We start from the raw sequence: 23,428 nt of genomic DNA on the forward strand, positions 1-23,428 counted from the left end.
AGCTACTAGTAGACGACAGGCTTGCCAGGTCCATTTTGTGCTATTCTAGGTCACAGAACTCAAGATGAACACATGAATGCCTGATACACCCAACAAGATGTCTAGATATTCTGTATTTCTGTTTTACTTCTGCTTCTTTCCGGTTACTGAAATGAGTGAGCAATTTGTTGTATTCTCGCCACAGGATTACCTCGGCAGAAGTCATGGACAACTGCCTTCTCATAAACACAAATAGCATCAGGTGATTGCAAGAATCCCAGGGACAGATTCATTATGCCTCATACTGACCCTCGTTATTTTCATCCAAACTTGTGCAACAGAGACAAATAATGCATCATTAATGTTAGGGTTATACCCTCTCTACCATCTATTACACCCATCATAGCATCGTCTCTTCACATTCAACGATTATACAACACAAACATTTGCATGTCAAGTGTTACAAATAACACACTTTTTTATTTTTGATCCATGATACAAAGTACCACAACCATCGCTCGTCTTCAAGCTCTGTTCTAGGATCCCTGAGCTGCTGCAGCTTGCTTAGCTTTAAGGGGCTTCTCATAAATCTTCAATGGATTTGAACAGCTATGAGAAGTTTCCCTTACCAAACCCGCCACAGCCCACAGCCACCCTTCGGGTAATCTTGCCCCTTCTCATCCTTCTCCATGCACCCAATCCTTTGAATTATCTCCAAGAACAATGTTCGCCTGAATGACATAGTTGATCCAATTAGATTTTGGATTGCATAGAGGTCGAGGAAATAACCATGGCACTGATGCAGTAAGAAATCACTAGAATGTGTGCCGCATCACAGCATCAACACTAGAATGCTGAAACTAAATCTTCAAAATTGAGTAAAGTACCAATGATGATAATCAACTGTTGTGCATCATGTAATAACCTTTTTTTTTAATCGAGGAAACCCCATTTCCATTCAGAACATCAAGTAATCAGTTGGGAGCTCGAATATGTTTCACAGGAAGCAAAACGATGCTCTTTTTGCTATCACTATATTTCATAAAAATGCACGGAGGCACAAAAAGAGTTTCATACCTTTGTACTGTATGTTCTATATGCTTGCAATCCGTCAATTAGCTGAATACATGTCATGAAATTGTTCCTTTGCAATTCTACATGCACCATACACTGCAAAAAGGTGAAAAAGATAACATTTTTACCTGTCCCCCACCGGCTAGGTGAAGAGCACACCCTGCCATCCCTGTCCACCAGCACCCCTAGCTCGTGGCACCCCTAGCTCATTAACCACTTGTGCCATCTTGACACCTCCTTCGTCTGGATGCTCTCATCATCGCCACCTTGGTCATTCGCTACGTTGTCATCCTTTTCCCCGTGTTTATGCCATATCTTATAATCTTCCACAAAAGCCCGGGTAATCAAGTGAGTTTGTATCAGCTCAAGGTTGCAAAATAGCTTCAAATTCTTGCAGTCCCTGCATGGGCAGGACACGTAGCCTTTATCCCGTGGCTGACGTGCGACATAAGCTTTAGCCGCCTGGATAAAGGAGTCGACGCCGTTCAAAAACCGCTGGCTGACACAGTAGCCGTACATCCATTCACCATTCTCGACCCATCTATTAGCAAAAAAAAAAAAAGGTGTGGCATTGGATTTTTGTTAAAGTTCCAAATTCCAAATCATAAATTTTGTATTAAAAATACTCATATTCATGTCACCCATTTTAAGAACAATGAATATAATGTCCAATAATATGAATTCCAAATCCCATACCATCCCTATCAATGAAATTAAAAAGCAGCTATAGTTTAAACATGTTGATAACCTCCAATAAAATAACCACATTTACTAGAGAATCAAACAAACTATCCCAAAATTAAATGCTTGCTAGCTAATAGCCTCAAATTGAAGCTTGCTAGCTAATAGCCTCAAATTGAAGTATATGTGTCACATGGGTTCATCAAGAATAGGTGGCCCTCATGAACAATTGTATTATGTGCTACACTAATTAAAATAATGGACCAGCTAAGCCATCACAAGGATCAAAAGCAATGTAACGAAACAAACTGCCCTCATGAACAATTGTATTATGCGCTACACTAATTAAAATAATGGACCAACTAAGCCATCACAAGGATCAAAAGCAATGTAACGAAACAAGCTAGCTACAAATTAAATGGGTCCATAGGCATGAGAAATGCTCTCTAAAATGGATAAAGGACAATCGTGAGGATCAAAGACAGTATATAACCAACAAAACAGGAAAAAAAGTTGTATGCATGTCATAAAATAAGGACAGAACCACACTTATGCATAACGTAGAAGGTCAGAACAATGAACACTTGTCTGTTTGTTGTTTGTACTTTGTAGATAGGCAGCGGGTAACCAACAAAAATTAATATAGGCAAAAAAACATGCAATAAGCAAGCGATAACCTTATCCATAACAGTCCACTGTCTGATGTTACGATATGGGAGTAGATAGAATTCCTAGTGGACATGCAACTAAATTGTAGGAGAAACAAATACAAAACAGATTCGGTCACCCTAAAATAATTTATGGAAAGTCAACTACAACTGCATCTAGGGTACCAAAACGTATTCTATAGAGCGGAGCCACTAATGCTGATCTCCCACACTGATGAACAACGCCTGATCGAACCATAGATGGATTAGATTGAACTGCACTAGTACCGCACGGCATCATGCAGCCCTCAAATCGAGACTTAGATTCCACTGGTAGGAGAATGCGATGAACACCCTCCTAGCACAAGGGCATCCATCCAGGCGAGCGAGCTAGGGTTACTCACAAGATACCTGACAAATCAGTGCAAGCGCGGACGGATCTCCGCTCCGCTCATCCCCACTCCACCGGAGCGACGGTGGAGCGGGGCTTCGGCGGAGTGTGCGCGGCGGGGGCAGCGAGGATCCAGCACCGGCGTGCGGCGGAGCGGGGATGGGAGGAGGCCTGCGGCGGTGTGCTCGGCTGCCCTAGGGAACTCGGGAGGCTGGGGTCTCGGCTTAAGAGAAGCCTTGGAAGGTACGTGGGACAATGGGCCAGAAGCCCAGAGGTCCATTGAGCCTACATGGGCTGTGAGGTGTTATGGACCTTACAGAGTAGGATCGCGCCTTTTAGGAGGTCTCCCTGCTTCTCTCCTCTCTGATGATCCGCGGCACCGCCGCTCGGGCTCGCGGGGAGGCGTCACTGGCGGAGCCAGGGGGGGGGGCCAATGTTTGACAAAAAAAAAAAAATTAGTAGTATAATTTAATATTTTTTATTTATATTAAGAGGAAGATTATATAAAATTTTTGTCATATATACCTATTAATATCTTCTAGATAATATAATCATACAAAACACAACTAGATAATAAAATTATCGTAATGAAAAAGACCGAGCCGGCCCCCTAAGTATAATTCCTGACGGCCGGCTCCCCTGACTGTAAATCCTGGCTCCGCCACTGGAGGCGTCAATGGTCAACCCCCGTCTTCGAACTCGAGGGACTCCGTGGCCGGTGGATCGGCGCAGCAACTTCTTGTTCCATGGAGACCTGTAAGGCGAGTAACCCTCGCCAGTCGCAATCGCTCCCTGAGGACCTTCTGCGTCTTGGAGTAAACAGTTAGCTCCAATTCACTTGCTCAGTTGGCTCCCTCCAAAGGTTCTATCCTTGTTGAAAAGCTTACGTAGGTGCGTGTTAATTCTTGACCAAGTTAGTGCCAAGGGTTCTATCATGCTATATGAATAACTCACGATCCCAGGGTGTTCGATGCAATGCTTAGCTGCGATCTCTATGCCTCTATCTTGAGTTGTTCACTCGTCAGTCGTCACTGAACGAGTCAATGGAAGATGTGTTCCATGTGAGGAGCGTTAGAGCCAAGATACTTTGTAGATACTTGTGTGTAAATCTCCAGAGTTTTCTGGGCAATGTGTTCTTTTTGTGGGGTCGAAATCTAACCTTACTGCAATTTTGCCGTTTTCAGTACTGAAGATTGTTCCATCCACTCTGTTGATGCTAATGGAGTCTGGTAGCCCAGTTTCGAAGAAATCACGATTGTTCCGCTCAGTGGATTGTGAAATGGAGGAAGTGTCTTCCAATGCAGCGGACATGAATCTGAGTTTGCATTGGACCCAGTGGCAGATTCTGGACTCCATTCTCCCAACCGGTGGTTTCGCACATTCCTATGGCCTTGAAGCTGCTATGCAATCTCGCATGGTGAACAACCAGGAAGACTTGAAGTCATTTGTCATCCAGGTCCTGGACAGCACTGGCAGCCTGCTGCTTCCATTCGTATACTGTGCTAGCAAGTCCCCTGATGCAGCAGCATGGGTCAGGTTGGATCAGTTGCTGGAAGCTACATTGACAAATGAGGTTGCGAGGAAGGCATCCACATCTCAAGGCTTAGCTCTGCTGAGGGTGGCTGCATCTGTCTTCACTGAGGTTCAAGCACTGCTGGATCTCCGGCGGACATTCCTTGGTTCCAAGAATGTGTCATTTCACCACGCGCCTATATTTGGGTTGATATGCGGGCTAATTGACAGTGAGACAGCGCAGCGGGCTTACATGTTTGTGACAATGAGGGATGTGTTCTCTGCCGCGACTGACTCAATTCGGACCGCTGGCTGCTTCAGTGCTGCAGCACCAGGTTGCACCAGATGCCGAGAGGATGATGCAGAAATGGAGGGACCGTGATATCTCTGCAGCATCACAGACTGCCCCACTGCTCGATGCGTTGCAGGGTTGCCATGCTTACATGTACTCCAGGCTGTTTTGTTCATGAGAATAAGGTGAGCATACACACAACTCTATATTAGATGCTTTGGTCATGCTTTGATGCTATTCTGATAAATCTCTGTTACCTTTTGAGTTACTCTGCATGAGACCTCTTCAATGATACATAATGTTTGATGGCTAGCAAAAGGCAAATTGAGTGACGAGCTTCAGATGAGCGATGTGATGAGCAGTTCTTTAATTCTTTAGGCGCAACCCTTTAAGTACAACTACAACCATACATCCAAACGGTAAAACTACTATATGCATTTATGAACTTTTCATCGAAGTGATTTGAAGTGTTGGACTTTGAGTTGTGCTTCAGTTGTTGTCTGATATTGATGCATATAATAATTTACAGCACAGTATACGAATACTTCAGATATATGGAACAGATCTACAGCATGTTATATTGATGGATAGCAATTCTTTAATTCTACAGCATATATATAATAATATCCCTGGACAATACTGGCAGCCTTCCATGGCCATGGCTCCAAGTGATTTCTGTACGTTTAAGTTACCTGATATTGATGCATATATAATAATCTACAACATAGTGCTAGTAGACAAGAGGCTTTGCCAGGTCCATTTTGTGCTATTCTAGGTCACAGAACTCAAGATGAACACGTGAATGCCTGATACACCCAACAAGATGTCTAGATGCCCTTATTCTGTATTTCTGTTTTACTTCTGCTTCTTTCAAGTTACTGAAATGAATGCGCAATTTGTTGTATTCTTGCCGCAGGATTACCACGACAGAAGTCAAGGACAACTGCCTTGTCATAAACAAAAATAGCATCAGGTGATTACAAGAATCCCAGGGACAGATTCATTATGCCTCATACTGACCCTCGTTATTTTCATGCAAACTTGTACAACAAAGACACAAATAATGCATCATTAATATTCGGTGTGTATCCTCTACCAGCTATTACACCCATCATAGCATCGTCTCTTCATATTCAACGTTCATACAACATAACTATTTTCATGTCAAGTGTTACAATTTTTTATTTTTTGTTCAAGCTGCTGCAGCTTGCTTAGCTTCAAGGGACTTCTCATAATCCTCAATGGATTTGAACAGCTGTGAGAAGTTTCCCTTGCCAAACCCGCCACAGCCACCCTTCTGGTATTCTTGCCCCTTCTCATCCTTCTCCATGCACCCGATCCTTTGAATGATCTCCAAGAACAATGTTGGCCTGAATGACATAGCTGATCCAATTAGATTTTGGATTGCATAGAGGTCGAGGAAATAACCATGGCACTGTAAGAAATCACTAGAATGTTGAGTGCCGCATCACTAGAACGCTGAACCAAAATCTTTAAAATTAAGTGCAGAGTACCAACGATGATAATCGATTGCTGTGCATCATGTAATCAGTTGGGAGCTCGAATATATTTTACAGGATGCAAAAAGGATCCTTTTTTTGCTGTCACGATCTTCATAAAGATGCATCATGCATGGAGGCACAAAAAGAGAGTTTCATACCTTTAAACTGAATATTCTAGATGCCTGCAATCCGTGAATTAGCTGAATACATATCCTAAAACTGTTCCATTGCAATTCTACATGCATCATGCACTGCAAAAGGGTGAAAAAGATAAGGTTTTTACCTGTCCCCCACTGGCTTGGTGAAGATTTGGAGCAGCACGCCCTGGTCATCCCTGTCCACCAGCACCCCTAGTTCCTGGCACTCCTTAATCTGCGCCTCCGTGAGCATGTCCCCGGCGCGCCGCCTCACGCCGTCATAGTAGTCGGGCGTCGGAGGCGCCATGAACTCGAAGCCGCCCATGGCCGAGCGCGCCTGCATCTCCCTCAGCGTCCTGAGCACGTCGTCGCTGGCCAGCGCCATGTGCTGCACGCCGGGGCCGCCGTGGTGGTCCAAGAACGTCTGTATCTGGCTGCGGCGCTTGGTGCCGTGCACCGGCTCGTTGAGTGGGAGCAGCACGTTCTCGGCGTTGTTGGCGAGCACCATCGAGTTGAGCCCGCTCTCCGTGGTGCCCACGTCCTCCGCCGTGAACTCGGCGAACTCGTGGAACCCCGTGAAGCCAGCGAAGTAGGCGGCCGCCGGCGCCAGCTCCGGCACGTTGCCGACGATGTGGTCGAACCTCCTCAGCCCGTAGTCCACCGCCCCGGGGCTTCTCACGCCCTCGAAGCCCGGCAGGAAGGGCGCGTCCGCGTCGTCCGGGTAGCTCACGTACCGTAGCACGACGTCGCCGTAGAGCTCGACCTCGGCGAGGCGGAAGCCGAGGCCGAGCTCGACGGGCTCGAACGCCGGGCGCGCGCCGGCCGCGACGCTGGCGCGGAAGGCGTCCTCGGCGTCGGCGACGCGGAGCGCGACGGCGCGCACCGCGAGGCCGTGGTCGGCCGCGAAGCGCCGCGCGGCGGCGGCGGAGAAGGAGGGCAGCGAGGCGGTGGCGGCGTCGGCGCCGTGCGCGTAGGGCGCCGTGAAGAGGAACGCGAGGGCGCCCGAGCGGAGCAGCAGGGACGCGTGCGCCGAGTTCCCCGTGGACAGGTCGGACCGCGCGGCGAGCGGCGCGCCGAGCCCGAAGGAGAAGCGGCCCGCGGCCGAGGCCGCGTCGGCGCACCAGAGCTCCACGTGGTGGAACGCGAGCGTGTGGAAGCGGTCGGAGCGCGGGTTCACGCGGACGAAGTTGCGGTGGCCCACAAGGCGGAACGCCGCCTGCTCCGCTGATGCCGCCGCCACGACGGCGCCGGTTGCGGCGGCTGTGGGGGTCGGGGGCATTGTGCTTGGCTCTCGGAGGGCGTGGCGGCGTGGCGGCCTCCGCAGCTTGCAGTTGCAGGTGCGCTTGGGGGTGACTGGTGGGTGAGACCCTGGGGATGAGCGGTGGCTGAGGGGGTAAATAAAGGGTCGTGATGGGGCCACGTGTTCAGAGGATTCTGTGGTTGCGGATGTGATTTGTCTTCTGATGTGATGGGGCCACGTGTTCACAGAGCGAAGCCTAGGGGCTAGCCGGCTAGGGCACCAGCAGCCTTCTACAGTAGAAAATGGGGGACGAAAATGGAAATGTTGTGGTTAAATTTTTTGTGGAGTTGCTTACAAGAAAGGCGTGGAGCTTTTTTTTTTTGAGAGGAAAAGGCGTGGAGCTTTATTTTCCTTGCTATTGTGCAATCCATTTTAGGCACTGGGCTTTCCGTTTCGTCGTGCTCTTCCTGTGATAGGAGTACTATCTATTATCTAATTATATACAAGAATGCTAAAAAGGGCCACCATATTGGCCGAGAGAACCTTGAAATTCCTACCCTAATAGTAGGAAAGAAACTATATGGTTTGATTTTACGATGATCTACCAGTTTAAGGACCTCTTTAGATCTATTAGCTGCTAATAATTAGCTTTGTATTGGGCATCTTTTCCTTGGCTTGATTTAGAGCCTATTTGGACCAATCGAGCTAATAGTTAACTCATTTGGATCTAAAGAGGTCTAGCTAATTGTTAGTTGAATGCCAACTAAATATTAGCTAATTTTGTCCAACTAGTAAGATAATTATTAATTGACATTCAATCAATAATTAGCTAAACTATTAGTTGGACCTATTTGATTCAAAGGAGCTAATTATCAGCAGCAAAATATTAACTCCATTGATCCAAACAGGCCCTAAATCAAAACCAAACATAACACGCCCAATACAATAAATACTCCTCCCATCCAACAAATTGTCCTAAGCAAACCATTTCAAGCTTGACTAGTTCTGTATGAACATCAACATTTATAGACCATAGGTATGATATGAAAATACATTTCATGATAAATTTAATAATTATTATTTGGGATCTTAGTTTTTTTTATAACTTAGTAAAACTTTGTGTTAGGACAAACCCAAAATATCAGTTATTTTGTGTAGTAATTTCGGGATAATAAATTAAAGGTAAGTCTATAGTAAGTTATTTTCCATGTGATGTTGTAATGAGAAATGCTAAATTAAAGAGTCCATATAAGACACATAATTAGTAAAAGAAATATTTAAATAAAAACTATAAAAAAGTAATCTCTCCATTCTAAATTATAGGATATTTTGGCTTTTCTAGATACATAACTTTTGCCATGCACTTAGATGTACACTGTCTAGATGTACGATAAAAGCAATGTATCCATAAAAATCAAAATGCCATATAATTTGAAATGGAGGGAGCAATAGTTTAGCCTCCAAAAGGATTTGGAAGAAAAATGCCCAAATAAATAGCCCATTTACATTATCTTACCCGTCGTCCTAATAAATGAAAAAATGTAAATCTCACTTTCTGATAAGTCAACCAATCTCAATTTTTACTAGGTTTAGAGAAAAAATAGTATCAACATTGTAGATCTAAATAGGTGTATTAAAATATATTCCATGATTAAGCCAATAATACTTATTAATGAGTATCTATAACTCGGGTATCTTTACTGCACGAAGACGCCTAGCAACTCCGCACACAACTCAACCACTGAAAGGTCCTTCTATGGTTTTGGTAATTGAGTGACAATCTAGGTGGACTAATTGTGTTTATGTGAGATACACAGGTGATTAGTCCACAGATACATATGTGTGAGCAACATATGCCATGAAGGTGAAAATGGCTTGGAGATGTTGCAAAGCTCACACACGTGATGATGAAGGAGTTCATTGCACATGAGACATGACATTGAGTCATATGATCAAGGTGGAGAAGATCAAGACAAGACTTGGCTTGATGGACCGGTTGAAAGCGTGAAGGGCAAGTCGGAGGCTTTGGAGTGATGGACCGCGTGGCGGTGAAGCTTGAGCAAGACTTGGCACCGATGGACGATGGCAATGGTGAAAAGCAAGTGAAGTCAAGATTGATGAACCAATATGATCACGTGATGATATGAAGTGGATCATATCATTATTGATCATGTTGGTGCATGTGTTGCATCAACATTGGAGGAGATGGAATGGAATGCGCAAGGCAAAGGTATAACCTAGGGTATTTCATTTCACCGGTCATAGGTGTGTAGAGAAGTTGATGATCAGGTTTAGGATAGATGGTCGTACTATCAAGAGGGGCAAACTTGTTTGCATATCGGTCATCTAGTGCCATTCAAGTGATCTAACTTTGCATCGTCGCTAGGATTGAGTGGCGTGGCAAGTTGAGTGGCTAATCCTTTGAAAATAATTGTGAAAATGCTAACACACATACACATGGTGGTGTACACTTGGTGGTGTTGGCACATTTATAAAGGAGATGAAGTTGGAGTTGATGTGGATCAACTCAACGATGGAACGGAGGTGAGAAGGGTTTGAAACTCCACCGGCGGAGTGTCCACCCGTAGAGTACGGTTAGTCCGACGGTGCCACAGGCGTACTAGACAGAAAAGATAGGGTCTCATAGAGTGCACCGGACGCTGGTCACGTGGTGACCGGACGCTGGGTTCCATCGTCCGGTCAGTGATGGCAGACAGCGTGCAGGCGTCGGTCTTTGACCGGACGCTGGCGCTAGAAGTGACCGGACGCTGACAGGGTGCGTCCGGTCAGGGTGACGTGTGATGATGCAGGTAGAGCAGAGAAGCTAAAAGTGACCGGACGCTGGTACTGCGTCCGATCACGACCGACCGGACACGTCTGGTCATGTCCGGTACCTTACTGGAAACGACCGGACGCTGGGGTTGCTGCGTCTGGTCAGTTCAAGCTGGAGCGTCCGGTCGTCAGATGACCGTTAAGATCAGATGAATAGTGTTTGAAGAAGGGGACATGTGGCGTGCATCGCAAGACCGGACGCTGAGGTCCAGCGTCTGGTCGATCGGACCAGAGCGTTCGGTCGTCCCGACTTTTGCCTAGTGAAGGGGTAACGGCTCTATTTGTTCGTGGGGTTATAAATAGAAGCCATGGTCGGCCTTGGGCTGGCAGCTGAGCACACTAGAGCCTTGGTGGCTTGTGTAGTAGTGTTTGGGAGCCCTCCATCTCACATATACTTGATAGTGATCATTCGATTGTGTGAGAGAGTGATTCTGGTGCGATTGCATCGTGAGGTTGCATCGAGTGGCACTAGGTGATCGAGTTGCAAGCCAGTGGTGCTTGTTACTCTTGGAGATTGCCATCTCCTAGACGGCTTGGCGGTGGTCTCCGTTGAAGCCCGCAAGAAGCTTATGCGGTGCTCCGAAGAAGAGCTTTGTGAGGGGCATTGTGCTCGCCCCGCGGGAGCCGTGAAGAGCAACTCTAGTTGAGCGTGTCATTGAGCTACCCTCACTTTCGGGGTAGGTTCTTGCGGTGCCCGACGTGCGGGCTTGGTGGGTGATACCAATTCGAGTCCAAACCACCAAGTGAGCGATCGACACAATGGGGACGTAGCATTTTGGCAAGCATGTAAACCTCGGGAGAAAAATCATCGTGTCAACCTTGTTCTTCCCATTGGTTTGCATCCTCGTTACACAAGCTTGTAATTAATTTCATATATATTGTGCTTGTATAGTTGCTCTTGTAACTAGTTAGCTTGTGTAGCTTACTAGTTACCTTCTTGCCTGTGTAGCATAGAAGTAGCTCCCTTGCGTGGCTAATTAGGTTTGTGTAACCTTGTTAGTCACTTTGCTTAGTTTGTGTAGCTAAGTATTTATGCTCTCTAATTTGGCATTGGTTGCCTTATTATTGAGCATTGCTAGTGAGCTTAGTTGGCTTTGTGCTTTTGATTACTAGCATGTGTAGGAGCTCCCTTGTTGCTTAAAGTACTAGTGGCATAGGTTTGTATGACCTTGCTCCTAGAATTGGTTAGGTGAGCTCTAGTTAGCCCGGCACCTTTGTTGCTTAATTAGTATCTTTGGAAGGTGCTAGAGAACATAGATAGAGAGGTGTAGTCTTGGCTAGACTGATAGTCTTAATTCCGTACTTGTTTCGGTTAGCCGACGTAATTAATTTTAGAAAGGACTATTCACCCTCCCTCTAGTTTGCCATCTCGACCCTACAAGTGGTATCAGAGCCTGGTCTCTCATTTGTGGTCTTCACCGACCCGAGAGGATGGCGGCTTATGAGCTAGATGTTGATTATCCACACATTTTTATGGCACACACTTTACACGATGGAAAAATTGGATGATATACAATTTTAAGTTTATTTGCCCTCAAATGTGGTGGATGGTAGATGTAAGCTTTTCTCATGTGTTGGATGAAGATAATCTAACTCAAGCACAAGAGAAATGCCTAGATCTCGACATCCAAGCTACTAACATCATGTATAGATCCTTGCGTGATAACATCTTTGGAGAGATCATTGACATGAAGACCGCCCATAAGATTTGGAGTTATCTCAATGAGAAGTATGGGACGGTCTTCGATGATGATGATGAGCCCAAGAAGGAGGTGCATGAGTGTGTTGAGCATAACCATAATTTGGTGATTATGGAAGATTGCTCCACCTTATGATCAAGTGATGATGATGATGATCGATCTACTACAAGTTCACTTGACAAGGTTGATGATGATGCCACAAGTGTTGCAAGTGATGATGCTACCCCATGCACACTTGATAGTGATGATGGTTCATGCTCAAGCCATGATGAAAATGCTACTACAAGCTCTCCAACTACATCACCACATTGCTTCATGTCACAAGGTGACACCAAGGTATCAAATGATAATGTGGTTGATCATGTTAATTCATATGATGAGCTTGTTAGTAGACTTGCTAGCATGACCATGTCTTTAGAAAAATGAGAAAGCTAAAAGAATGAAATTAGAAAATGAAAACTCATTTCTAAAGAATTCTTATGAAGAACATAAGAAATTACTTGATGTTTTTAAATCTTCACATGATGAGCTAAACTTGAATCATGAGACACTACTTGTATCTCATGATGAATTATTAGAATAACATGCTTCTCTCATTAAAATGTTTACAAAGAAACTTAAAAATAATGAGAGCTCATCACATGGGTTAATTAATCAATCACATATTGTTGCTAACCCTTGTGATATAGGCAAGAAGCATGTATCCACCTCTTGTGGTGATTTATTAGAAATGCCATGCTCTTCACATATAGATGCTTGTTCTACTTCTATGTCTTGTGAGACTAACCTTTTAAAGGAGAACAGTGAGCTTAATGAACAAGTGAAGAAATTGAGCAACAAGTTAGAGAGGTGCTACAACTCTCAAGTCACCTTTGAGCATATGTTGAAGACTCAAAGAAACTTTGGTGATAAGAGTGGAGTCGGCTTCAAGACTAGCAAAATCAATTATCAAGAAAGCCGCAATGACACAAGTGGCATTGGCTTCAACAAGAGCAAGATCAAGGGCAAAAGATGGGGCAAGAGAAGATATAAAAGAGAAATGAAGAAGCAAGAATAAGAGAAGCTCTCTCATTTCATGTGCTTCAAGTGCCATGAAGTGGGACATCTTGCAAATGATTGCCCCAATGAAGAAAAGCTCAAGTTGAAGAAAGAAGAAGAGAGGCTAAGGCATGTGAAGTGCTTCAAGTGTCGTACTTGGGGTCACCTTACCTCAATGTGCCCAACCAAGCAATTGGTGAAGCAACTAAAAGAGCCTCAACCAAAGCCACAAGTTGAGCAAGAGAATACACCCCAAGAGCAAATCAAGATCAATCATGAAGATGGTGGTGACTTGATGATGAAGAAGAAGAAAATAAGAAGGGGTGGAAAGACAAGGCATCCAATGCAAACTCAAGATGCCAAGATGATGAGCAAGAATGAAGATGAGAAGAAAGATTATGCTCACATCAAATGCTTCAAGTGTGGAAGTATGGGACACTTTGCCTCTAAGTGTCCTACCAAGCTTGAGAAGAAGGCTCAAGCAATTCATGAGATGCAATGCAATGAGAAGCATCACATGAGCAAAGAAGAGAAGGCTCAAGCAAAGAGAAAGTGCTACTCATGCCGGGAAAGTGGACACATGGCACATTCATGTCCCCTAGGTGATATTTCTAAGCCTATTTTAATTGTTGATAATAATATGCTTAGAAATGATGGTAATGGTACCTCTATGGTTGCTATTGCAAAACATCCCGCTACTCATACTAAGGCATTGCCTAAGTATGTTGCTCCTAACTTAAGAGGACCCAAAGTTGTTTGGGTACCATCAAAAAGTGGATGATTGTTTGTAGGTACCATCGGCATTAGAGGCTTGGTTCAAATGATATTCATCTTGTTGATTATGTAGTTGAGCCAACTATTGCTAAGTGATGATCATTGTCCTAATGCCATGACAAATTGAGTGAAGTCCAAATGTGCTACAACATACAAGTGTCAAATTCAAGTTGTTGGTAATTTATTGGATATATTTGATGGTTTATAAATAATTGTGTTGGATTAATTCATGAGATGACTTTTAGTAAGTGATTCGAATGGATATATGTCTTATGGAAGTATTCAAACAAGTTAGTTTCAAGTTTGATTCATACATGATGAAGTATAGCTCAATTGTTGAAATCTATCTCATAATTGAGAATCTGAGCTAGCTGTGATCTTAGCCGTGTTTGAGTGATCAACACTTATTGGATTGGCATAAAAATTGGTGTACATGCTCTAGACTTATGGTATAAGATTCTGTAAAATTTTTATGAGAATTGGATAAGAAAGGCTTCAGTTTTGGAGTGGATCTTGTCAGCTATAGTGCAGCAGTTTTCAGCATGTAGCAGTGGTGGAAGAATTGAAATATGGCAGCAATCTAGAAGTCAAATGAAGCTCAAATTTTTACAGATGCTAGATAACTTAGTAAAGAACATCTCCACCAAATTTCGTGGTATTTGGATTTGTACTTTGGAAAATATTCTCATTCCTTTAAAGGGTACAAAATCTATCAGAAAAGTAACAAATGTTGGATTGATCTAGAGTCACTTTGATTGAAAGGTCCTCAAGTTGGAAACATGTTTACAAGTGTTTGAGGTACCTAAATTTGGTTTTGAGATGATCTAGAAACATGACAAGCAAAGAGTACAAGGCTATTTGATTATGGAGTGTACTTTGCACACATTCGGTGCTCAAATTAAAAGATCAAGATCTAACTCAAGGTGAAGTTAAAGTTTAAGTTCTAGAGACTATTGGAAATCATTTGGTAGAAAGAAAAGGACTTAAACAAGAAGAAAGAAAATGACTTAAAGAAGGAATCAAGGGTACTCACCAAGTTAAATACATCACTTAGATCAATCAATCAAGTTATTTCAAGTGAGTATCAAGAATGATTTTTGGAGAGAGGTCACTTCTCCCTAGTGTAGGGGCTTACCGCCTATGTGTAGGTAAACCAAGTGTGGTACTTAGAAAGCTAACATAGAAGTGGTGATCCGAGAAACATTTGAGATGCTTAGTTGAAGCAATCAAAAGGGTTGATCAAGAAAAGCAAGCAACACCCAAAAGAGAGCTAGTCATAATATTTCAAGTGATATTCTCACGTTGATGCTCTCATGCAAGCATTGATCAAAAGATGAAGCAAGTCAACCACAACAAGAAAGTGCACTTGATCATAAGTGGTATTCATTTCATATAGGTGAAGAATAGAATTCAACATGGTATCTATTGGTCTTCACCAAGCGTATAATTGGACTTCATATTGCTATTGGAGTAATGAATTAGAATCTATGTGACTATCCTCTACTCCAACATAGCAAAAGTATCATTGTAATGTGCATGGTCATTTCAATCCCTTACTAGTATGCGGTTAATACATATAGTACATGCTCCATAGGATCATGCATAACAAATGAATATTTAAATTCATAACCTACTACTGTTGCTTGAATTATTACTTGATCTAGTGGTTAGTATATGAATTTGTTCATGAGCTAGTGAACCCAATTACTTGACTTAATTTGGATTGCTAACAAGTGACAAGTACAACATTGGCAAGATAACCCTTGTAAGAGGTGTGAAGAAGCTTGTCATTGGTTCAACCCGGACTTGAAAGCTTAGGCAAATCAATTTAGTTCAAGTTAACCATAGAAGCTCATGGTAGTGATAAGAGTACAAGCACAAGACAACAATGCAAATGGATATCTAGTTTATTTATTTCAAATGGTATCTAGACTCAAGTATTTCATCAAAAGTGGATGATTGTTTGTAGGTACCATCGGCATTGGAGGCTTGGTTCAAATGATATTCATCTTGTTGATTATGTAGTTGAGCCAAGTATTGCTAAGTGATGATTATTGTCCCAATGCCATGACAAATTGAGTGAAGTCCAAATGTGCTACAACATACAAGTGTCAAATTCAAGTTGTTGGTAATTTATTGGATATATTTGATGGTTTACAAATAATTGAGTTGAAGCTTGCAAGTTGGATGATCATGAGCTAACCAAGGTATATCTTTTGTTGATCATTTCATTTGGGTGCATATGAGTTGATTAAATTGGATAAATATGCAATGTTGCTTGCTATGAGATGATTGAATAGATAATTGATTAGTAGTCAAGTTTGAATTGATTTGTGTTGGATTAATTCATGAGATGACTTTTAGTAAGTGATTCGAATGGATATATGTCTTATGGAAGTATTCAAACAAGTTAGTTTCAAGTTTGATTCATACATGATGAAGTATAGCTCAATTGTTGAAATCTATCCCATAATTGAGAATCTGAGCTAGCTGTGATCTTAGCAATGTTTGAGTGATCAACACTTATTGGATTGATATAAAAATTGGTGTACATGCTCTAGACTTATGGTATAAGATTCTGTAAAATTTTCATGAGAATTGGATAAGAAATGCTTCAGTTTTAGAGTGGATCTTGTCAGCTATAGTGCAGCAGTTTTCAGCATGTAGCAGTGGTGGAAGAATTGAAATATGACAGTAATCTAGAAGTCAAATGAAGCTCAAATTTTTACAGATGCTAGATAACTTAGTAAAGAACATCTCCACCAAATTTTGTGGTATTTGGATTTGTACTTTGGAAAATATTCTCATTCCTTTGAAGGGTACAAAATCTGTCAGAAAAGTAACAAATGTTGGATTGATCTAGAGTCACTTTGATTGAAAGGTCCTCAAGTTGGAAACATGTTTACAAGTGTTTGAGGTACCTAAATTTGGTTTTGAGATGATCTAGAAACATGACAAGCAAAGAGTACAAGGCTATTTGATTATGGAGTGTACTTTACACACATTCGGTGCTCAAATTAAAAGATCAAGATCTAACTCAAGGTGAAGTTGAAGTTCAAGTTCTAGTGACTATTGGAAATCATTTGGTAGAAAGAAAAGGACTTAAACAAGAAGAAAGAAAATGACTTAAAGAAGTAATCAAGGTTACTCACCAAGTTAAATACATCACTTGGATCAATCAATCAAGTCATTTCAAGTGAGTATCAAGAATGATTTTTAGAGAGATGTCACTTCTCCCTAGTGTAGGGGCTTGCCGCCTATATGTAGGTAAACCAAGTGTGGTACTTAGAAGGCTAACATAGAAGTAGTGATCCAAGGAACATTTGAGATGCTTAGTTGAAGGAATCAAAAGGATTGATCAAGAAAAGCAAGCAACACCCAAAAGAGAGCTAGTCATAATATTTCAAGTGATATTCTCACGTTGATGCTCTCATGCAAGCATTGATCAAAAGATGAAGCAAGCCAACCACAACAAGAAAGTGCACTTGATCATAAGTGGTATTCATTTCATATAGGTGAAGAATAGAATTCAACATGGTATCTATTGGTCTTCACTAAGCGTATAATTGGACTTCACATTGCTATTGGAGTAATGAATTAGAATCTATGTGACTATCCTCTACTCCAACATAGCAAAAGTATCATTGTAATGTGCATGGTCATTTCATCCCTTACTAGTATGCGGTTAATACATATAGTACATGCTCCATAGGATCATGCATAACAAATAAAATATTTAAATTCATAACCTACTACTGTTGCTTGAATTATTACTTGATCTAGTGGTTAGTATATGAATTTGTTCATGAGCTAGTGAACCCAATTACTTGACTTAATTTGGATTGCTAACAAGTGACAAGTACAACATTGGCAAGATAACCCTTGCAAGAGGTGTGAAGAAGCTTGTCATTGGTTCAAACCGGACTTGAAAGCTTAGGCAAATCAATTTAGTTCAAGTTAACCATAGAAGCTCATGGTAGTGATAAGAGTACAAGCACAAGACAACAATGCAAATGGATATCTAGTTTATTTGTTTCAAATGGTATCTAGACTCAAGTATTTCATCAAAAGTGGATGATTGTTTGTAGGTACCATCGGCATTGGAGGCTTGGTTCAAATGATATTCATCTTGTTGATTATGTAGTTGAGCCAAGTATTGTTAAGTGATGATCATTGTCCCAATGCCATGACAAATTGAGTGAAGTCCAAATGTGCTACAATATACAAGTGTCAAATTCAAGTTGTTGGTAATTTATTGGATATATTTGATGGTTTACAAATAATTGAGTTGAAGCTTGCAAGTTGGATGATCATGAGCTAACCAAAGTATATCTTTTGTTGATCATTTCATTTGGGTGCATATGAGTTGATTGAATTAGATAAATATGCAATGTTGCTTGTTATGAGATGATTGAATAGATAATTGATTAGTAGTCAAGTTTGAATTGATTTGTGTTGGATTAATTCATAAGATGACTTTTAGTAAGTGATTCGAATGGATATATATCTTATGAAAGTATTCAAACAAGTTAGTTTCAAGTTTGATTCATACATGATGAAGTATAGCTCAATTGTTGAAATCTATCCCATAATTGAGAATCTGAGCTAGCTGTGATCTTAGCCATGTTTGAGTGATCAACACTTATTGGATTGGCATAAAAATTGGTGTACATGCTCTAGACTTATGGTATAAGATTCTGTAAAATTTTCATGAGAATTGGATAAGAAATGCTTCAGTTTTGGAGTGGATCTTGTCAGCTATAGTGCAGCAGTTTTCAGCATGTAACAGTGGTGGAAGAATTGAAATATGACAGCAATCTAGAAGTCAAATGAAGCTCAAATTTTTACAGATGCTAGATAACTTAGTAAAGAACATCTCCACCAAATTTTGTGGTATTTGGATTTGTACTTTGGAAAATATTCTCATTCCTTTGAAGGGTCCAAAATCTGTTAGAAAAGTAACAAATGTTGGATTGATCTAGAGTCACTTTGATTGAAAGGTCCTCAAGTTGGAAACATGTTTACAAGTGTTTGAGGTACCTAAATTTGGTTTTGAGATGATCTAGAAACATGACAAGCAAAGAGTACAAGGCTATTTGATTATGGAGTGTACTTTACACACATTCGGTGCTCAAATTAAAAGATCAAGATCTAACTCAAGGTGAAGTTGAAGTTCAAGTTCTAGTGACTATTGGAAATCATTTGGTAGAAAGAAAAGGACTTAAACAAGAAGAAAGAAAATGACTTAAAGAAGGAATCAAGTTTACTCACCAAGTTAAATACATCACTTGGATCAATCAATCAAGTCATTTCAAGTGAGTATCAAGAATGATTTTTAGAGAGAGGTCACTTCTCCCTAGTGTAGGGGCTTGCCGCCTATGTGTAGGTAAACCAAGTGTGGTACTTAGAAGGCTAACATAGAAGTAGTGATCCGAGGAACATTTGAGATGCTTAGTTGAAGCAATCAAAAGGGTTGATCAAGAAAAGCAAGCAACACCCAAAAGAGAGCTAGTCATAATATTTCAAGTGATATTCTCACATTGATGCTCTCATGCAAGCATTGATCAAAAGATGAAGCAAGCCAATCACAACAAGAAAGTGCACTTGATCATAAGTGGTATTCATTTCATATAGGTGAAGAATAGAATTCAACATGGTATCTATTGGTCTTCACCAAGCGTATAATTGGACTTCATATTGCTATTGGAGTAATGAATTAGAATCTATGTGACTATCCTCTACTCCAACATAGCAAAAGTATCATTGTAATGTGTATGGTCATTTCATCCCTTACTAGTATGCGGTTAATACATATAGTACATGCTCCATAGGATCATGCATAACAAATGAAATATTTAAATTCATAACCTACTACTGTTGCTTGAATTATTACTTGATCTAGTGGTTAGTATATGAATTTGTTCATGAGCTAGTGAACCCAATTACTTGACTTAATTTGAATTGCTAACAAGTGACAAGTACAACATTGGCAAGATAACCCTTGCAAGAGGTGTGAAGAAGCTTGTCATTGGTTCAAACCGGACTTGAAAGCTTAGGCAAATCAATTTAGTTCAAGTTAACCATAGAAGCTCATGGTAGTGATAAGAGTACAAGCACAAGACAACAATGTAAATAGATATCTAGTTTATTTGTTTCAAATGGTATCTAGGTATTTCATCAAGAATTCACAAGTGATGTCTAGATCAACTCATAAGTAATATCCTATAAGTGGTACTCATGAAGATAGAAAATGTTTAAGAAATGGTTTTTATTGATAAATCCAACAAGTGGTTCCATACTACAAAATTCTTTCAAGTGATATCATATCTACACATGGTATCAATCATGCAAGACGATAGTTCCACAAGTGATCCTTAACTTTAAGTGATCATCAAATGAAGAATGCATCCTTCACCTACAAGAGCTCAAGTGTATCAAATGAATGACCCATGCTATCACATAGGGGGAGGTGTCCCACAAATTGATCTCAATATCAAAAATCTTATATGTGGTATCTCAAAAAGCCCTACACAAGATATAAGTGGTACAAGTTACAAGTGGTATCTACAAGTGGTGTCATCCCAATAATCAAGTGATGTCCATAAAAAATACAAGATTCAAGCCTCAACCATCTACCCCAAATGTATACATTTGCATCAATGAGAAGCTCACCTTTTATGAGAATTGATGACAAAGGGGGAGAGATTGTACAAAGATATGAAAGCTTTGAGATTGAGATTGTACAAGGGGGAGAGATAAGATATAAAAGCTCAAAGAAGTAGAGGTTGGACATGGACATGGACAAAGAGGGAGCAACATTGAAGAAAAGAGATGGATCAAAATTCTTGGACAAGAGAAGCACACAAGTAGGGGGAGCAAGCTCATGAACTTTGATTGATTGCATTTGATATGTGCACATTCATGTGCTTGCTTGCATTGCATAAGCTTTCAAATTCAATATGCATGTGTTGTGTGGTGTATGCTAGTTGTAGAACTTGAATGATGATTTGATAACTAGCATGCATAGGATGATAGCTAGACACTTGGTATGTTTTTCAAGTAATGCTAGTACCTTGCTTTTAATGTTGATCTCACAAAGGTATCTAGTGCTTTTATTTCCAAGTGATATCTAGCTAACCATGGTGCTAAGGATGAATTTAAAGGTGCAACTCCGATAGGTATACGCTTCAAAGGTTTATTTTATACACCTTAGCATCATTTGGTAGTAATTACTCTTCCACAATTTAAATCTATGCATATGTGCGAGCTTCAAAACAAACACTCTAGCACATATGTAGGGGGAGCTAATACTACCATTTTGGGTTTGTGGTACTTGTCCAAAATCATTTACACATGGTAAAATTGCTTGGGCAAGCAACATAAATCCAAAAGAGCTTAATTTCTATATCTTTGTAGAGTTGTCATCAATTACCAAGAAGGGGGAGATTGAAAGGTCCTTGTATAGTTTTGGTAATTGAGTGACAACCTAGGTGGACTAATTGTGTTTATGTGAGATACACAGGTGATTAGTCCACACATACATATGTGTGAGCAACATATGCCATGAAAGTGAAAATAGCTTGGAGATGTTGCAAAGCTCACACACATGATGATGAAGGAGCTCATTGTGCATGAGACATGACATTGAGTCATGTGATCAAGATGGAGAAGATCAAGATAAGACTTGGCTTGATGGACTATGTGGCGGTGAAGCTTGAGCAAGACTTGGCGCCGATGGATGATGGCAATAGTGAAAAGCAAGTGAAGTCAAGACTGATGAACCAATATGATCACGTGATGATATGAAGTGGATCATATCATTGTTGATCATGTTGGTGCATGTGTTGTATCAACATTGGAGGAGATGGAATGGAATGCGCAAGGCAAAGGTATAACCTAGGGCATTTCATTTCACCGGTCATAGGTGTGTAGAGAAGTTGATGATCGGGTTTAGGATAGATAGCCGTACTATCAAGAGAGACAAATTTGTTTGCATATCGGTCATCCAGTGCCATTCGAGTGATCTAACTTTGCATCGTCGCTAGGATTGAGTGGCGTGGCAAGTTGAGTGGCTAATCCTTTGAAAAATGATTGTGAAAATGCTTACACACAAACACATGGTGGTGTACACTTGGTGGTGTTGGCACATTTATAAAGGAGATGAAGTTGGAGTTGATGTGGATCAACTCGACGATGGAATGGAGGTGAGAAGGGTTTGAAACTCCACCGGCGGAGTGTCCGCCCGTAGAGTGCGGACAGTCCGACGGTGCCACAGGCGCACTAGATAGAAAAGATAGGGTCTCAGAGTGCACCGGACGCTGGTCACGTGGTGATCGGACGCTGGGTTCCAGCGTCCGGTCAGTGATGGCAGACAGCGTGTAGGCGTTGGTCTTCGACCGGACGCTGGTGCTGGAAGTGACCGGACGCTGACAGGGTGCGTCCGGTCAGGGTGACGTGTGATGACATAGGCAGAGCAGAGAAGCTAGAAGTGACCAAACGCTGGTGCTGCGTCCGATCACGACCGACCGGACGTGTCTGGTCATGTCCGGTACCTTACTAGAAACGACCGAACACTGGGGTTGCTGCGTCCGGTCAATTCAAGCTGGAGCGTCCGGTCGTCAGATGACCGTTGAGATCGGATGAACAACGTTTGAAGAAAGGGACACGTGGCGTGCATCGCACGACCGGACGCTGAGGTCCAGCGTCCGGTCGATCGGACCGGAGCGTCCGGTCGTCCTGACTTTTGCCCAGTGAAGGAGTAACGGCTCTATTTGTTCGTGGGGTTATAAATAGAAGCCATGGTCGGCCTTGGGCTGGCAGCTAAGCACACTAGAGCCTTGGTGGCTTTGTGTAGTAGTGCTTGGGAGCCCTCCATCTCACATATACTCGATAGTGATCATTCGATTGTGTGAGAGAGTGATTCTAGTGCGATTGCATCGTGAGGTTGCATCGAGTGGCACTAGGTGATCGAGTTATAAGCTGGTGGTGCTTGTTACTCTTAGAGGTTGCCACCTCCTAGACAGCTTGGTGGTGGTCTCCGTTGAAGCCCGCAAGAAGCTTGTGCGGTGCTCCGAAGAAGAGCTTTGTGAGGGGCATTGTGCTCGCCCCGCGGGAGCCATGAAGAGCAACTCTAGTTGAGCGTGTCATTGAGCTACCCTCACTTTCGGGGTAGGTTCTTGCTGTGCCCGACGTACGGGCTTGGCGGGTGATGCCAATTAGCCGCTGAACCACCAAGTGAGCGGTCGACACAACGGGAACGTAGCGTGTTGGCAAGCACGTGAACCTCGGGAGAAAAATCATCATGTCAATCTTGTTCTTCCCGTTGGTTTGCATCCTCGTTACACAAGCTTGTAATTAATTTCATATATATTGTGCTTGTGTAGTTGCTCTTGTAACTAGTTAGCTTGTGTAGCTTACTAGTTACCTTCTTGCTTGTGTAGCATAGAAGTATCTCACTTGCGTAGCTAATTAGGTTTGTGTAACCTTGTTAGTCACTTTGCTTAGTTTGTATAGCTAAGTATTTACGCTCTCTAATTTGGCATTGGTTACCTTGTTATTGAGCATTGCTAGTGAGCTTAGTTGGCTTTGTGCTTTTGATTACTAGCATGTGTAGGAGCTCCCTTGTTGCT

General features: G+C 42.0%; 1 protein-coding gene, 1 long non-coding RNA gene and 1 pseudogene across 7 annotated transcripts; 1 reads left to right on the top strand and 2 right to left on the bottom strand.

The window, feature by feature from the left end:
* Positions 1-271: 271 nt before the first annotated feature.
* On the bottom strand, positions 272-3,178 carry LOC136475801 (uncharacterized). 3 transcript variants are annotated; one of them, XR_010763292.1, is made up of 3 exons: positions 2,793-3,178; positions 1,182-1,594; positions 272-710 (listed from the first exon to the last, which is right to left on the bottom strand). It is a non-coding gene; the product is annotated as an uncharacterized lncRNA (long non-coding RNA). The 3 variants fall into 3 exon arrangements; XR_010763291.1 differs by having other exon boundaries at positions 1,057-1,594; XR_010763293.1 differs by having other exon boundaries at positions 1,057-1,594; positions 2,786-3,178.
* A 754-nt stretch (positions 3,179-3,932) lies between these two features.
* LOC136475800 (urease accessory protein F-like) lies at positions 3,933-5,671 on the top strand (annotated as a pseudogene).
* On the bottom strand, positions 5,580-7,587 carry LOC136475798 (4-hydroxyphenylpyruvate dioxygenase-like). Of its 4 annotated transcripts, none has more exons than XM_066473407.1 (2): positions 6,362-7,587; positions 5,580-5,946 (listed from the first exon to the last, which is right to left on the bottom strand). In XM_066473407.1, exons 1-2 carry the CDS (start codon positions 7,492-7,494, stop codon positions 5,769-5,771), a joined length of 1,311 nt encoding a protein of 436 aa, XP_066329504.1. In that variant the 5' UTR covers positions 7,495-7,587; the 3' UTR covers positions 5,580-5,768. The 4 variants fall into 4 exon arrangements, 2 of the variants coding, with proteins under 2 accessions (XP_066329504.1, XP_066329505.1); XR_010763289.1 differs by having other exon boundaries at positions 5,809-5,946; positions 6,237-7,587; XM_066473408.1 differs by lacking the exon at positions 5,580-5,946 and adding an exon at positions 5,954-6,011.
* Positions 7,588-23,428: the final 15,841 nt, after the last annotated feature.

The sequence above is a fragment of the Miscanthus floridulus genome, chromosome 8 (genome assembly GCF_019320115.1).
Source record: "Miscanthus floridulus cultivar M001 chromosome 8, ASM1932011v1, whole genome shotgun sequence".
Classification (NCBI taxonomy): Eukaryota; Viridiplantae; Streptophyta; class Magnoliopsida; order Poales; family Poaceae; genus Miscanthus; species Miscanthus floridulus.

What these genes read in the sequence shown, in the direction of transcription:
- LOC136475798 (XM_066473407.1), bottom strand. Translation starts at nt 7,494, where the DNA reads ATGCCCCCGACCCCCACAGCCGCCGCAACCGGCGCCGTCGTGGCGGCG. An exon ending in ACCAAGCCAGTGGGGGACAG is followed by an intron (nt 5,947 to 6,361) that starts GTAAAAACCTTA and finishes TATGTCATTCAG; the next exon opens with GCCAACATTGTTCTTGGAGA.